The 17,113-nt window shown below is 40.4% G+C and overlaps 1 protein-coding gene across 6 annotated transcripts in view; it reads right to left on the bottom strand.

Moving 5' to 3' along the window:
• Positions 1–2,752: 2,752 nt before the first annotated feature.
• The window catches only part of HOXD3 (homeobox D3), a 37,332-nt gene continuing 22,971 nt past the window's right edge, over positions 2,753–17,113 (bottom strand). For 4 of the 6 annotated variants that reach the window (XM_084643253.1, XM_084643254.1, XM_084643252.1 and 1 more), the window contains 3 exons: positions 12,191–12,274; positions 7,030–7,584; positions 2,753–5,470 (listed from right to left, as the gene is read on the bottom strand). In XM_084643253.1, the coding sequence (XP_084499379.1) occupies positions 4,722–5,470; positions 7,030–7,525 (1,245 nt within the window). In that variant the 5' untranslated portion in view covers positions 7,526–7,584; positions 12,191–12,274 and the 3' untranslated portion in view covers positions 2,753–4,721. Of the gene's footprint in view, positions 5,471–7,029; positions 7,585–12,190; positions 12,275–13,323; positions 14,326–15,350; positions 16,105–17,113 lie in introns of those variants that run through there. The other 2 variants (XM_084643256.1, XM_084643257.1) reach the window with 2 other exon arrangements.

Below are 17,113 nucleotides of genomic sequence, written 5' to 3'. Positions count from 1 at the left end.
AGATGCACTACCAAATACAAACAGAAAGAAAGGGTTTCCAGAAGAAGAGGACCACGTGATAGGCAGGATACCGGGATATAAAGAATACCACTTCCACATTTATTTCCAAACAACAAGTTACAGGAATTGTGCCTATAAAATATTAAAGTAAACGATGTAGAGCTATTAACACAGAGATTATGACAAAGTCCCCAGCCAAAAGATTGGATGTACAGATAGGTATTTCTCCGAGCTTTGTCAAATACAGATAGGTCATGTGGTCATTTACAGAAGTTTTAGTCTCCAGAATTTTTCTCTAACCCTCCCCCCGTCCCCCAACCGAGAGGACATTTAAACTAACTAGCTGCTTTCCAGGGCTTTGCAGAAAAGTCTGCTGCTTTTGCAAGGGTCCCTCTGTTGAATGTGAGCTGTGTAGGAGCCGTATCAAGTGGGATGAAGGGAATAACGCTTAGTGAAGGTGGTCAGTAGACATGCTAAATATCTTGCAGAGTGACTGGTTATTACCAGCCCGTAGAGCCTCAGACACCAATTCTTTCTCTGGTATAAATGATCTTTGCGGGGGGAGAAGGAGTTGATCTTTACAGTCCCTACATTCAAAGGCATTTGCTGGTAACGCACAAAGGGTATCTGTCTTTATTTTTCCATGATATGGTTTAAAGGCAGGTTCTCGTTTTCTTTTAGCTTGTTCTGTGGATGCTAATGGAGTTTTCGGGGTCTAACTGGATGGCTGTGTATCAGAATAGTACAAACAAGTGATCGCTCTCCTGTAGCTTTGTGGCGATCAGGACTCTAAGCAGTCTTTGTACCGATAGAAAATATTATTACAGCGAAAAGAGCATTGAGCATAATAAGTGATGATAAGCACTAGTCCAGCCTTTAAATCAGCCTCAGTATACAGGAATATCCCATTCAGTTCAGTGTTTCTATGACCACTGAGGTCGCCTAACTACAGTGTGTAATTCAAAAACAAACAAACAAAAAAACCACCCAGGGAGGAGGTACTTCAAGGTGTAATTTCGGAGTTCTTTTTCCTGTGCACAGCTCCGTTTGAAATGGTAAATAATAAGTGGGTTATACTGGACAGAAGGTTACCTGCTTCTTACATTCAAAAATAAAGGAGCTTTTTAGGTCCCATTTATTGACTTCAGTGGGGCCAGGATTTCCCCCGGTGAGTTTTGCTACTGACTATATATGGACTAGGATCTGGCTCTAAACCTTTTACTTTAGTTTATTACTAATTACAAGAGGTCTCCACAATCAAAACGCTTAAATAGAGGTCACATTGTTCCGTCAGCTCCACACTAAATATCTTCCTTTAGCAGGAATTAATCCCTATCAAATTAATCGCCCCCCTTCGCTCAATGAATAACCCAGCAGAGATAGCAGGCACAGTCACTGATTAGGTTCGGGTTATTTGTTTAAAACTCTCAGTTTCTCTGGTTGTTATTTTGAATGCCATTTTTAATCAAACAAATAAACAGCGAGCGCTATTATAATAAACTCATTGGGGCCTGATCCAAAGGCAAGTGAAATCAACGGGAGTCGTTCCATCGACTTCAATGGGCTTCGGGTCAGACTTTAAGTAGCCTGACATACAACGAAGCCATCTTTGTCTCTTCCTCAGTAGCACGTCAGAAGGGGTTGTTTGGTCCCGCTTAGAAATGAATTTTCAGGGCTGATGAATTGTCTGTGACTGTCACTGTACCAGGCGTTATTGAAATGATGCCGACAGGAATTGAAAGACCAACTTCAGCCTTCCTGACCTGGTTTGCTGCTCTTAGGCTATTGGTTTCGCGGGAGGTTGGGAGGGAGGTTCATTCCTGGAAATGAATGAAGGTTTGGAGCCTCACACAGCTCAGCCCTTGCACTCGTGTTTTGTTTCATCTAGGTTACCATGGCTCAGAAAACTAATTGCAGGCTCAAAGGGAACTGAACGCATGTTGAAAGTGAAAGCGGGTTGTATAATTTATGAAGGTTTAAACTGCGGGCCAAGGAAAAGGAGGGCTTATGCCAAAGTGTCTCTCTCTTAGATTGCTGGTGCTTGTACAAACACTGTAAAAATGCCAACACTTTAGACAAGGTAACATTACTTCCCATAATTAGGTTGTGACCATGGGGTTCTATCGCAGTTGCATCAGATTTGCCTCTACCAGAATAAACCAGAAGAAACGGAATTTATTTATCACCTGACCCCTCTCCCACCTCACCTCCCACACACAACGGTCAGAACATTCGGAGAAAGAGATTTGCAAGCTTTGCCCCCAGGCCATACAAAGATATGATATACCAGTGCTCACCGGTAACATTATGTTTTTATTCTAAAGCACTTTCTTCAATCCCCTTTTTTTTAAGGGGAAGTGTATAATAATTTCCCTGGTTACATGAATTTTAAATGAACTAATAATAATATAACCCAGCCCAGACACTATGTGAAGTCTAGCCCATAAAACATTAAACAGTAGACAACACTTGGATTGTAGACACCCGCAGACTCAGAAAATGCACGTTGAGTAACATAAGATACTATAAAATGCCAAATGGAATACACTGGATTATTCATTTTTTATTTATAGGCGGATGACGTGAAATATACTTTAGCCTGAAGAACATAAAACTAATCTACATGTACCAGTTCAGTTTTTGATCTATTCCCTGCAAACTGTAACACAAAGCATTGGATCTGTATAATTCACGAATAGAGATTATTACTATTTATTTTATTGATTATTTATTTAAAATATTAATAGCTTAACTCTGACGAAATAATCGATGTGTGTGTCATAGAAAACAATGGTAGGTCTCGAAGTGGTTAAAATATGTCTTCGCTCAAAGTAGTTTATTCTGTTTTGTTTACAGATCTACAACACGTATATTCAAATCTGCTGGGGTAAAAGTTGAAACTTAACAAAAGGATACACTTCTTTTCTCAGCGTAACGTGACACTTTAAAAACAACACAGAGGGAAAACTAAATAATATTTCGAAACATTGTTGTCCAGCGAAACACAACGATCAGAAAATAAAGATTTCCCGTGTTGACCAGAACTCTCGGAGTTAATATTTCTCACACTAGGAATTCCAGGTCTTGTCATCAGGGGATGGCGCAGGGGCGGCAGTTACTTGTCAAACTAAAAAGTGATGCGTCGGGACGATTTTGCTGGGAATACAGAAGATCTGAATCTTAACTGAGCATTTTAAAGGCGGTAAGAATAACGTCTTCCTGGAAGGACATGTCTGGTTACTAACCTTGCTAATACCATTTCTACGTTTACAAAATCGTTGTAAATCCGGCAAGAGATTAAACACAGTTATGTAAATAAAAAGGAGGAAACAAGATGTTTGTTTCTTTTATGAAATAATCTGTTAATGGCAGTAAGATTTGTTTTCACAAGGAATGTATCAGTGTCTGTCTGCTACAGAAGATTACGCGGATGGAGATAACTTTCCTAACTGAAAGCTATTGTGGAATAGTTTGTTTACCTACTACTGTACCTCAGTTTCTACACTTAGCGGCTTCCTTTCATTTGTATATATTTGATTGTCAATTTTCTTTCGTTTTTTTAAAATGCGCGAAATTAAGCTCGGGCTTCCAATGGTGTCTAAAAAAATTGATTTATGGTTAGTATAAAGACAACAGTATAAATAACAAAGGAGACGGGCAGCTGCAGCTCGGATTGCTATGGAAACCCTAATTAAATTATCACTATTAGGCGGTTTCTATTTTTTTGTTTTTGCATTCTAAGCTTTTTCTATTTCAGATAGTTAGAATGTAATACCAACAAAATAGCCCACCGAATTAATGTGTGCAAGAGATAGCGAATCAATAAATAAATGCCAACCTCTCGGAGGTTTTTGTATGTAGAAGTTTATCAGAAACAAAATGGCCGAGTGTTCCGCTTTGCAGCTTGCATGATTAAAACAGACACTTCCAACTTTAAAAAGTGGCTTATTTTTTAAATCTAAATAGATGTTCAAACGGCCCCAGACAATTTGAAATAAATACACTTTATAAAAATGCATAAGGGCTATTTGTGTGATGCCACAGTTTGTTTTACTCTATTAAAGACTTACAGTCTTAATTAATCCTTACATAAACTACAAACACCAGCCACTGTTACAACTGTTCAAAACTACTCTCTCAACTAGTTCAGACCAAATATACTAAATAGGTGAAATGCAATAGTCACCAGGGACCTGAATCAATCTCCCGAAGTTATGGTGAATAAATTCTACAAATATCCACATAAATACAGTAAGACGAGGATAAATAATCAGTGATACAAAAAAATGTCTCGCTTAAAACAATAAATACATATCATTTAGTCCAATGCAATCCTTGCATTACTGAAGAATTCATAAATTAACTTCTCTGAAATAAGTTTATATGCAGGCAAGATCCCATCGTTCACAATTGGTCTAAAAACACCTCAGCATGACGCGCTGCTACTTCTAATTGATCTATAAGACTTACCTTCAAGTACATCATTACCAGATTATTAGCCCCTTGGTTTGCAGTATATTGCACTGTCATGCTTTAAACAGCTATAAAAGAAAGGATCCTTTTCACTGACTTATTTAGAGTCGCAAAAAAAGAATGTGGCTGTTAGGGGAGAGAAATCCGCTAATACTGTTGACGCTCAGAGGAAAGTAACGCTGTAACGTCAGAAAAGTGAGGTAATTTAAACGTGAGTACATTTCGCTCCCTCAATCCGTCCCGGTCCACTACAGATGCGTTAGTTTGGGTGCTTCCTGAATCCTTCCCTGAGATGTGTGGTGAGAAGTAAGATCTGTGTATGTAGGATGAGGGTCACAAGGTCCATGGTGATGGTTGCCTGGGATCTGAGCAGCGCAGCTGTAGTCCACGCTAGCAGATGAAGGATGAGAAAGATGGCCGATATTGAACATTGGGCCAGGAGCTGGCATGGAATCAACAAAATTACCTCCCACATAAACGGGGCTGCCCTGCAGATTGGGATTGGCAAAGCCGCCGCTGCTTTGCATGGTGTGATGGTCATACTCTGCTCCCGGGTACCGTTTCTGCTGGGGTAAGCAGCTGCTGAGAGGTGCTGTGTAAGCAGCCAGGCCATACATGTTTTGCTGTGATTTGGCAAAGGATGTTGGCGAAGGCGCATCATAGCTAAGACTATTTACAGTTGGAAGCTGGCTGGAATATCCTACGTGATTTGGGCCACTTAAGGGTGGACTTCGGTCAGGGGACTGTCCTACAGGAGAGTGCATGATCCCTTTGGCTTTCTGGTCTTTTTTGTACTTCATTCTCCTGTTCTGGAACCAGATCTTTATCTGGCGCTCCGTCAGGTTCAGAAGATTGGCCATTTCCACCCTGCGCGGGCGGCAGAGATAGCGGTTGAAATGGAACTCCTTCTCCAGCTCCACCAGCTGCGCACTGGTGTAGGCGGTGCGGACTCGCTTGGAAGCCGGGCCGGGGGGACTTTTATCTTCGCAGTTGTCTCCTGCCGAAGGAAGAGGAACAAAGAAAGGGTGATTCCTGTATAGACCCTGACACAGCAGCCCGCTAAGGACGGGCCAGTGCTCTAAAGATCGTTCTGTACAAACCAAACCAACACAAGCCACTCTCCCAGTTCCGACGAGGCAAATGACCCGGCTCTTGCCAGGAACTGGAGCGGTGTGCCTGGCCTGCCTATGCAGACTCAGTCACACCGAACCTGTGCCAGTGGTTTGACTAGAAACGGATCAAATCCCCTGTACTTTGGTTTTGCTTTCCCCTGCTCTCTTCCAAGGGTGTATATTTACCACGCCGATGCGTAGTTGATGTAACATAGCCCTTCAGATATTACCAAACTGGAATTCAAAGTAAAACGAGACTTAATGGGCAGAGTACTGACCGTTTTAAGGGAAAGGCTGCGTCAGAGATTGCTGATGATTTCAATATAACCTCCTTTCATATCACAGTAATTAACGATGAGCTACACACTATTCCAGCTTTTGATAAGTATGCCCTGAGTATGAGCACCCTGAGGTACCCTTCAGAGAGGCTTTGGTGGCATCATATCCAAGTCCCTCTGTCCACGGGTCTCTCTCTCTCTCTCTTTTTTTTTTTTTTACTACTAGACCCAACTCCCGATCCTGTTCCCAATTTGCACAAGGTCAAAACTCCTATTACTTCAAATGGGAGCAGGCCAGGCTACTTTATCCGGATTCTGAAGCACCAGAGGCGGGGGAAGTCATTAGTAATTAGCAATAGTGGATAATAAAAGGGGTGAAAGTAAATTAGACATTGGGGGATTTCTGAATAGACTCAATTTAGCTGAATGGAGAAAGAGGGGGAGGGATGAGGGGTCCCCCTTTCTTTTATCCCAAACCAGAGGAAAGGCCAAATGGCAGGATTTTAAACCAGCAGAACTGCTAGCAAGAGTAAAACAGACGGGGGATTGGCTTTATCGCTTTCAAATCAGAAGAGATGCTCCCGTTACTGGAAAAAAGATTGGGGACCTTTCCAGGGATGAGTGTTAGGAGTACGTGGTTTTCAGTGCTTGTGCTGTCTACATTTCTAAAGACTCTGTACTAGAAGCCATTTCGGAGTCAGGGAGAAAGGACAGATTGAAGCGTTTAGACGGAGGGCGAGGAAATGCTGTTTTCCTCTGCACGTCAGACTGGCTCGAATGGCCAGCAGGACTGTAAACCATAAGTCCAGTGGCCCCTCCCTGTAGCACTGCATTGCCTCCCCGAAAAGCCTCGATCAAAGCGCAGGGGACCGAAGCATCCCGCGAACTCAAGTTCCAATGGACAGAGTTGTTATTTACAGTGAAACAGGCCCCCAGCTGCAGAGGACTTGGCTAAGGAGCCCCTCACTCAACTATGCCAGAAGCCACAGAGTCGAGCACGTCAAAGATTTTAGGGGCACTCTTTCCCCGTGCTTCATTGGCCCCTCTGCCTCGCTGGGGAGGGGCTCTGGCCAGGCTGATCAGTGTGCTGCTTAGCAGAACCAGGGACAGCTGGACTTGAGGGGGACGTGAAGGGGTGACCCCAGGGAGGGGAGCGTGTCGGGTACCTGAAGCAGCGCAGGTGTTTTTCTGCTTGGAGTTCTGCCGGGACTCTTTCATCCAGGGGAAGATCTGTTTGCTAATGGTGGCCGTGGAAGAGCTGGAGGAATTGGGGCCGCCTTTGGTTTTTTTCGGGGGGGCCGCACTGGTGGGGTTCGGTGGGGAGGAAGGCGGCAGCGCAGGCGGCTGCTGCTGCTCGCCTATACCCGGGGGCTGACTGCCTGCTTGGCTGCCGCCGTTGGTCCGCATGCAGCTGCCATTCAGCTCGCTGCTCTTGTGGGTTGGGGCTCGGATGGGAGCCGAGCTCTGGATGGAGCAGGCGGAGCTCGGGTAGTCTGTGTCCAGGGCGGCTTGTGTATAAGGCTGGTGGGTCGAGCTGTAGCTGTAGGCGTCGGCTTTGCTGTACGTGTAGCCCCCGAAGAGCCCCGAGTTATCGTAGTAAGCGGTTTTCTGCATCTTGCTCTCTGGGATCGCCAAGGCCTGGGGACCCTGCTCAGATAACATTGACTAGGTCCCAGCGGCTCACGTGGTCGGCCTGGGCCACTCACTGCCTAGGAAGCCACCTATGGGGAAACAGCGAGAGACAAAAGAAACTTTAATTGAGAAGAACTGGTGTGATTTCGTATATTTTAAGGCCAGAAGGAACTATCCTGATCATCTAGTCTGGCCTCCTGCACATGGCAGGCCACAGAACCTCACCCACCCACTCCTGTCACAGGCCCATCACCTCTGGCTGAATAATGAAATCCTCAAATGTTGATTTAAAGATTTCAAGTTACAGAGAACCAGCCTTTTACTCCAGTTCAAACCAGCAAGTGACCACCGCCCCACATGCAGAGGAAGGCTGTAAAACCCTCCCTAGTATCAGGAAGGCAGACATCTCCTTTAGCCACACACACCCCTTACAAACACACTCCCTCACATGCTTACATATAGACTCACATACACGAACTCATTCACTCATCCTATACTTTGACACTCAGACATGCTAAGATTTGGCTAGTATACAGATTCTTTTCAGACCCTTCATCTGTAAATTGCACAGGCTTTCCTTTCAGATCTTTTATCTTCAAGAAAGAGGGAGACTATGGATTAACTTGACTGAGAAGCTACACTGAACATAAAATGGGTGAAAAATACATTAAATACTTTTTAAAAGAATCCTAATCTAGTTGAATAGTCAGACAGATGCCTCAAAGTCTTTGAGGAGTTTCCTTCTTTCTCTCTAACCAAAAAGCATAGATCAAATCACCTAAGTGAAGGGATGAGCATTAGGCCCCATCTCTTTAAAATCTGAACAGATCCTCTGATAATGGCGGATATAATGTGCGAACAATCGCCCAGACTTTAGGAACACATTTCAGGATGTGTTTAATTTCCTCTTGTTCTAGTTTTTTTAAACTTTGAACTGACGCTTAATACATTTACCTCAATACACCTGAACCATTAAAAATAAATGTGTTAGGCTTTCAGTGAAAATTGTGAGGTTACATTGTCCCCCAGTATCATTCTAGTATAACTTTAGAGCGTTTAAAAATCCCAGACGTACGGAAATGAATTAACTACTGTATTTCTTTAGTGTATTATATCTATGCATTTTTCCTTCCCTGTGTTTCCCAGAATGTGTGCAAAAACCACATTTACCTCTCTCTCTCTCTCTTTTTGTTTTTCCGACTGCACTGTCATATTATCATTTATATTGTCATCATATATGTGTATATATTTATCCATAATATGCATGCATCCTATACCATTTTGGTATAAAGATTAACCCACATCCCTACTTTCCCTCCCCCCTTTTTTTTCTGGGCACGCAGGCGCAAAAGTGTGAAGTGTGAAGCCCCAGATGACATGATGGATTGAACCCGAATTAGAACCTGAAAAAAATAGAAAATTCCATCTCTATTGTAAATTCTGCCTCTTTTTTCCTTGAAAGATTCCTAGGAAGTTAAAGTATAACTAACACCATTCAGTAACTTAAGTTTGCACTATAAAGAAAAACGCTTAGGTCAGCTACCCTATCTTAACTCTTTGATTAATTTTACCCTGCTCAAAATCTTTCACCCAACGTTTCTTGTTAGTTCTTGTCAATCGAATCAATCTGAGACCATTTATATGGTTTGGTTTTCATTACAAACCATGTTTTGTTTATGTACTAGCATGCAAAAGTTATTTCAGATTTCAGTATTTTCCTATCAAACTGCTTGGTCTGGAAAATGTAGCCAAATGAAAAGTTCTCCATATAATCAATATTTTTACTCGGATACAAAAGCTATATACAATTTGTTGAATGTAAATCTGTATTTTATAGCTTACAAGATGGGAACTAACACGTAGTTTTGATAAATGCTATAATATGGCTGATACAACTTCTCTACTGGTACCCTTAGTATTTTTATGCGTTTTTTAAAATTGCATCTTTTATCCCGTCTAGCAAAATAAAGTACGGAATATTTCACCTGACAATGTAGCCTGTATTTGAGAAAATCTCAGGCGTCTCTCTTTATTATATAAATGTATTAACATATTACAGGAAAGTGGTTCTAAAATATTAAAGCAGTCTCTGTTAATTGTTATTCTTCAGTCAATATTTATGCAAAGCTTTAGTAATATGTTACCTTTAATTTTATTTGTCTGCTGCTTCCCCAATAGTAATTGCTATAACTAAGTAGCATTGGCATTCTTTCTAAAAGTTACCAGAATATCTATTCTGAACTAAAATAACGAAAATTCGAGGTCACTTTAAATTGTTTATCCTGCCATCTGATCTTAAATACAGCTTCACCAGAGGAGTTATTTTCTTTCATCAACATGGGCTGATAACTCTTTGGGAAGCTGGTAGGGGCAGAAAACCTGCGGCTTCGCCCCAACCCCATCCTGAAGAATGCAGTAACCAGAGGCCTAAGAAGTAATAAGCGAAGATAATTGTGAGTGCTAAGAAAATACAACGATCCAGACTAGGCCATCTATGGTTTAACTGTCTTTCATAATTTACTTTTTGCAAATAATCCACTCAATTAATAATTTTCTACCTTTATCATTTACATTTTCAGGCATAGTCTGGACTGAAGCATTTTGTTAACACAACACAGCATTGTGCCTATTCTTTTATATACAAAATAAAATATAGTCCCCAAAAGAATACACAGAATCTTAAGAAACAATATTACTGAAAAACTGTTAAAAGCCTTATTTCTTTTCTGAAATACCAACTACTTGTGAACTCTGCTTGAACCTAAAAAGGAGGCAATGGGCCATAAATCACACGGACAATGCTCAACTGTTTGGTGGCTCATCTTTTAGATCTTTTTTTTTTTTAAATCTTTACACTTTTTGACTTTACAAGTGCAATGCATAAGGCGATGTTTTTGTATGTAACACCAAAAGCACGGGCTCAACACTTCTTGGTTTGGCCAAAGACAGTCTGCAGCAAAGTAACCTCCAAATGGTTTGCTAGCGTTGTGGGGGGTGGACTGAAATGCAGTAGGGCTAGGCAACCACAAAGTACCCATGTCTGTGTTTCGAGTTTCCCTTCCTACTATCCAGAGAGGTTAACCTCATCTGAACCGTTATACATTACATATGGTAATGGGGCTCTTTGTCCTGTCTCTGTTTTCCAAACGCTTGGAAGCTACTATGCTTCATACAGTTATATCTGGAAATCAGACTAGATATAAGAGACGCAGGTTTGTTAGACAAAATACCCCATTCTTCCACTTACACACACACACACACACACAAACACATCCCACGTGTGTGCACAAAATACAACAACCTCAAATGTTGACAAGTTTCCAGTCTCACAATTGTGTTCGATCCGACACCCAAACATATTCATATTAAGCAGTTCTCTACTAATACTTCCACTACACTTAATTCTGCTTAGGATCAATATCTAATATGATACGGAATAAATAACAGGCAGTAAGAGCGGCCAGTGGAGTGGTTATTAAGCAGCCGGAGCTCTCACGGTGCATATCAATGCACCTGTCACTGTGGTTTGTAACAAAATTTATGACTGCTAGTACTATGGCAGTAAACGCTTTAGTAAGGAATGAAAAGGAAAACACTTCTCAAGACCTAGCACTTTCAGAAGGGTAAAACAGGCTACGCGTAGGAGGAAGACCAGCAAAAGAATTCCCTACTCCGCAAATTTTCCTTATTTGCAGCCTGGAAGGGGACATATATATAAAGTAGTCAAACAGTTTCCTTCTTTACTGCGTCTCTTGTCAGAGCACAGACTATTTTCCTTCACGTTTCCAGGGACTTTTGAACCCCTCTCTGCTTATCTGTTGTTATTGTTTTTACCCTGCTTCCCCACCTCCCCCAAATCACGTTCTACTACTGGTCGTTGGATTTGCTGGAATATAGTTTACCAAACGGACGGATAGACTGCAACATGAAGACTTCCAGGAAATTAACTCTCCCTCCCCCCAATTTTTGTGCGGGAAGAGTGACTGATGTAATTTGACCATGGCTGCCACTGATACTGAAATGTATTCGTGTTATAGATTGTACACAATGGCTCACAGAGGGAGCCGCGTTTTAATAGGTGTATGTTCTGTTTCTCTTCCAGTGATTTAAGACTCTGTGAGCCACCTAATAACATTGGTAAATCAGGATCTAAATGCTGGTCTTTCTATCTGACCGATTTCAGAGTTCTTCTGAGCGAAGCAGAGGTCTTCCTGAAATATTGTTTTGGAGCTTTAATATTACTATTTGTAACCAGCCTTTGGTACATAAAAGCAGCATTAAAATGTTACTGGCTTTTAAAGAGCCCTACTGAAGATGGTGACAAATTCTCATTCGGTGGGAGCAGGACTGGTTCGAATGTGGTTCTATTAAATGCTTTTTTTTGTTTTCCATTGGAGTTTAAATAGGCTTAATAATGAGCTACTTTAAATGGGGCGACAGCATTTTAAAGAATGTTATTTAGGTGAAATAGCTTTTACAGTAATAACATTCTTCGTGTTTGAAGTTTGGGGTTAACGCTATTAAACAGCAATAGATTTGGAAATCGATCATCAGGTACCATGTTATGTATGTTAGCTTACACTAGAGAGATAAACTTTCAAGCATTTTTGTTCTTTACATATGATAAATTATCCGTGGCAACTACTTCTGTAGCAAGAGAGGTGACAAACTATAGAGACAAAAGTAAAAACTCACCACGCTTATGTTTTTTCTTGATTTTTGACTTTAACTCTTTTTGTAGGATCTTCGGATTCCTTTGGATAATCCGTTGGGACGTACCTGAAACAAAAGTGAGAACTTTCAGTGGAAGCTGCTTTGTTTTGTACTTCCTTCTTGATAAATATCACAATAAATTCACGCCTTTTATGTAGCAATTCTCTCTGACTCCAACTCCACATTAGCTCTTTTACTAGACAGATAACAGGTGCTTCACATGTATTTACTGTACTAACAACACTTTGAAAAGAAGCCTTTGGTTTTTATACGATTCATCGGCAAAACTTTATAGAGGCCTTGTTCGACTTTTCCAGACAATACAGTACATACAGGGCGTGAGTCTAGCGCTCACGTAATCAGAGCCCCAAAGCTTTTTAACCATTTGGCGGAACATTTGATAAAATAGCTCCAACTCAGATCGAAATAAAAAACAATTCCACATTCTCATGGCTTCTTTAATGCTTCCAGCACCTCCACTAGTTACTAGCTACTGTACCAACGTTCTTTGCCTCTTAGGGGGAGGAAGTGCAAACATGGCAATTATGAATTGTAACCCCCCCCCCCCAGCAAAAGGATGTAAATCCATCTAGCGCTGTACAGTGTAAGTGATAACTGCATGCATTTGGCATGGGTAAGGAAAAGTATGCACAGGTCCAGTCATCACACTAAGAAGAATGGAAATTTACTAGAAAGACCACAGCGCCATTACCACGGCGCTCATACATTATGTATATCTGTGGTTATCTCGGGTTTGTCACACCAAGAAAAAAACAAGGCACAGCACTACTGTACAGATCTGCCACCCCCGGCTCTGATCTACTAATTTAGGAAAGAGGTATAAAAATCCAGTTGGAACTACCTTTTAAATTCCCTATTTAAGATACATAGAAAACTAAGATAGAAATTTAGCCTGCTGTACACACACACAACCAATATTTGTGGATCAAAATGAACATTTTGCATTTCATTCTGTAATGTGTCGACTAAGGAATTTGAGAACATGAAGAGTGTCAGAAAATCCCCCACAAAAAAAACCCCAGGTCATTATAAAGACGATATCTAGCAACCATAAGCCTTTGAAATGACCTTTGGCTTGTAAAGCAATAACTCACCACTTAATGAACAACCAACGGAAGCGCCTCCAATAGCTCACAACATAACAGAGCTTGCAACTTTCCACCAAATCTTCTCTGTCCCTGTCCAAACCCAATATGATGCAGCATTCCCCCTCCAATTCACCTTAATTTATGCTGGCAAACTGGAGTTTGGGAAGTAGAGCTTCATGATTACACACGATGTTCTACCAGGTTCCTGGTCCAAGGCCTGTCCCGGTAACGTCTTATATAATATATTCACGTGGGCGTACGTCAACTTTAAGTGCTTTATTTTTTTTTTATAACGGAGTTCATTAGAAATAGAATAGTACGTTACAGTGTGTAAGAAGAAAGCATAAATTCGGTACCCCTTAGCTCTTGACCGGAGAGATCATAATATTGTTATCAAGTCATTGTTATCCGCTGTTGATTAATATGGTAAGTTTTCATTTTGTGTCTAATTAATTATCGACTTCTGATCCTTTTCGCAGCAGCACTTCAGCAGTTCAGTGATATCATCCTTACTCTAGACAGGGGTTACTTTGCAACCAATTTTGCAAAGATATATTTTCTACCCTAACTGCCAGCAACATCCGAAATTTGTATTTGTAAGCATCTGATGGTTAAAGACGTTGGCTTTATACCATCTTACCGAAGCTTCGTCAAAGAAAGAGAACTGAGCTCTGATAAAAAGTTGCCAGGGATAAATCTTTAGAACTATTCAGGCATGGACCCAATATAGGTATTATTGAAATTTTAGGTGAAGTTATAAGTGAGTGCTTCCATCGAGCCAAATGAAATGCTGCTTGCAGTAATTGGATTCAACTGACTAACTTGGCAGGCCAGCAGCTTGGAGGCATCCAGCTAAGAAAAATGTTCCCTGCCTTTAAGTTCTGATCGAGCAGAGCACACGCAATTGACAAAACAACTTTCTTTCAGTCTTTTCACTGTTCTGCATAAATATGGATGAGCATCTAAAATGAAGGAAGATTTGCCTAAGAGATATAAAGACTTCTGTTCAGATTTTGTCCAGCAGTGCCTTATTCTGAGCTTCTGTTACCCAACACAAAGGTTGGATGTTATATTATGCTCATTTCAATAGGTATAATCGGGAAAGATCTTCCATAATTCATACATTTTAAAAGGTAGCAAGTTATTTAAAACATGAACTTTGCATTTAGTGGGAGGTTCTGGCTATTTTAAACAGCAAAAAGTTGAGTTAAGGTTTACACATATTTCTGTGAGATCCATTTACTTTTATTAAGCAAAATAGGTATGAAATTTGTTTGTATTTTATTGGTTTTAGACCCCAAACCCTCCACTAAATATCCTCACGCTCTCTCATTTATCACTTGATCAAACTGTGGAAATAGGCTTAAAGAAAACTTCTTGGTGCATGAATAGCAAATAGTACTTCAACAGCATGTGTGACTGAAATAAATAAATAAATAAATAAATAAATAAATAAATAACCAGTAGCTCAGATAGAAATACAGCATCAAATGATAGGTATGAACCAAAGGCTAACCATACGTGAGTATGCGAGTGGATTTGCGAAGAGCATTCAAGAAACCATATGTGGAGGCTCCCTTACCGGTGAATTTATTTCAAATCGTACAGTAAAGATCAACCCGGCTGCACCCTGCCCAGCAGTCCAAGTAAGCGAATTAATAGGATGCTCTATAGTATTTTGGCAGTGACAGTACATGACAAAGTTTTTCTTTCTTTTATTTGTTCAATTGTCATTCCATACTTGAAACCACCAAAAACAGGTCCGGGGCAAATATATTCTCCTGAACGTTTGTAAAATGTTTCGTTTCCAAAAACAAAACAAAAAAACCCCCAAAAAACAAAAAACAAAAAAACAAACAACCCCCCCCCACATATCATTAAGATGATACTGCTATAAACGTAGATGGAAACATATTTCTATACATATTTTTCAGTCAGATCACAGATTACTAGCCAGTTATATTTAGTCTCGGACTAAAGGCGATAATGCAGATCTATGGTTAAAGGTTCCATTTTGTCATGCAATTGCTTACCTGTGTATCAATTTATCATAAACCTGGGCTCCTCGGTCTCAATATCTGTGCTTGCAGTTGTTAGAATATACCCTTCACCCTTTGTCCGCAGACAGTCCTGTCCTAAGCCTGGGCTTGCGGTGTGACAGGCATTTTCATACACCAGCATTCCCGATAGAATGAACAGAGGTTCAGCCTCAACTACCAATAAACGAGGGCGAGTGGAGTTCGGAATCTGTTGTTGTTATTGTTGTTGTTGTTTTGTTTTTAATTCATTACAACAGTCCTTGGCAATCAACCCCAAGGAATAAAAGTCAGCAATTGGCCGGCGAGAGTGCTTTGTTTTGGTTTTAAATCGTGCGGCCATTTATGATTTTTTTTTTAGAAGAGCAACAGAAACCCCTTTATAATCAGACATATAGGCGCTGCCTTAAAATACAAGCATATTTGTTCACGTGACCCTGAGAGCAGATTGTTCTGATTGAGGCTGGAACTTTCACAATGTCCGTCCTCTCTAAACCCCCCAGAATTCACATGTTTGGGGGTATTACACAGGGATCCAAAAGCACCCATAAGCTTCACTTGAAAGCAAGGCAGCAGTCCAATGCAAATCCGTCTCACATTCCTGGGTTGTATTATTGTTTTAGGTACCAAATGGCAACAATTCCTTCCTGACGTGTTACAAATCCCTTTGGATAAATTGATCTTTTAGGTAAAGTACTTTGAAGACCTTCTCTTCCTAGATAAATCAAGCATTCTTAGAGCTTCTGGACAAATTGAACTACCACAGCAACCCCTCAGTGGAAGGGTCCCTTAGTCCATGAACACTCTATAATCTCTATTATGTCAATCTTTTTTCCTTGTGAGTAAAACAAATACACAAGACATTAATTTGAATGGTAGATTTTTTCAGCCATTGCCGATCAAATACATGATTAAATCAGAAATGTCCGATAGAAGATGAAAATAATGTTTGGATTTTATGTAACCGAAAATATGGTTTAATAAAAACTCTGATGCACAAATGTACACTACAAAGCTGTCTGAAATGTTCTAGGTTTTACTAGTATGCACTAATCTTTGTTTTCTCCTTCTCTATAGGAGGAAATATTTAGGTAAACTCGGATTTTCCAGATCGGAAGACTAAAGAAGCCTTAGAAAAATCGCCTTACTTTTCTGTTTGTGCACTGAGTCTGATCTCGCTCTCTCTTTCTCTCTCTCTCTCTCTCTCTCTCTGTGTATATGTATATACATATATACACAGAGAGATAGAAAAAGCACTATATGTATATATGAATACCTATACATGTACACACAGAGTTAGAACACTCTTTCTATATGTAATGAGTGCATACAAATGTCCTGAACAGCTCAAATTCTGTAAAAATGTATTTTAGTTCTTTTGTTTGATTTTCTAAGGTGTCTGTAGCTATAAATACACCACATCTAATCTAGGATCTACTAAGATTTCATTACCATCCAAAGCATTGAGATCTGACAGTAACGTATTACCTTACAATACTACCCTTAAGTGTATTGTAACATTTATCTAAATTACTTTGCTTTTCCTGACTTTGCAAACAAGTTATAAAAAGATTGCAGTCCAGTAACTGAAGCACGCGTTCAAGGTAAATTATTGTTTCGGACTCCGGATTTGTAATCTTGTATTTCTTGGAAATGATGTACTTGAATCTTGCATCAGGTAAAAGTCAATTGTTCTTTGCATCATTTTCTGCCAGCCATATATTTCACTACCAGTGTATCTATCTGTATATCCATCTGTA

Source organism: Lepidochelys olivacea, assembly GCF_965140295.1.
Source record: "Lepidochelys olivacea isolate rLepOli2 genome assembly, chromosome: 11".
Taxonomy (NCBI): domain Eukaryota; kingdom Metazoa; phylum Chordata; order Testudines; family Cheloniidae; genus Lepidochelys; species Lepidochelys olivacea.
This window is presented reverse-complemented; position numbering and strand designations above follow the sequence as displayed.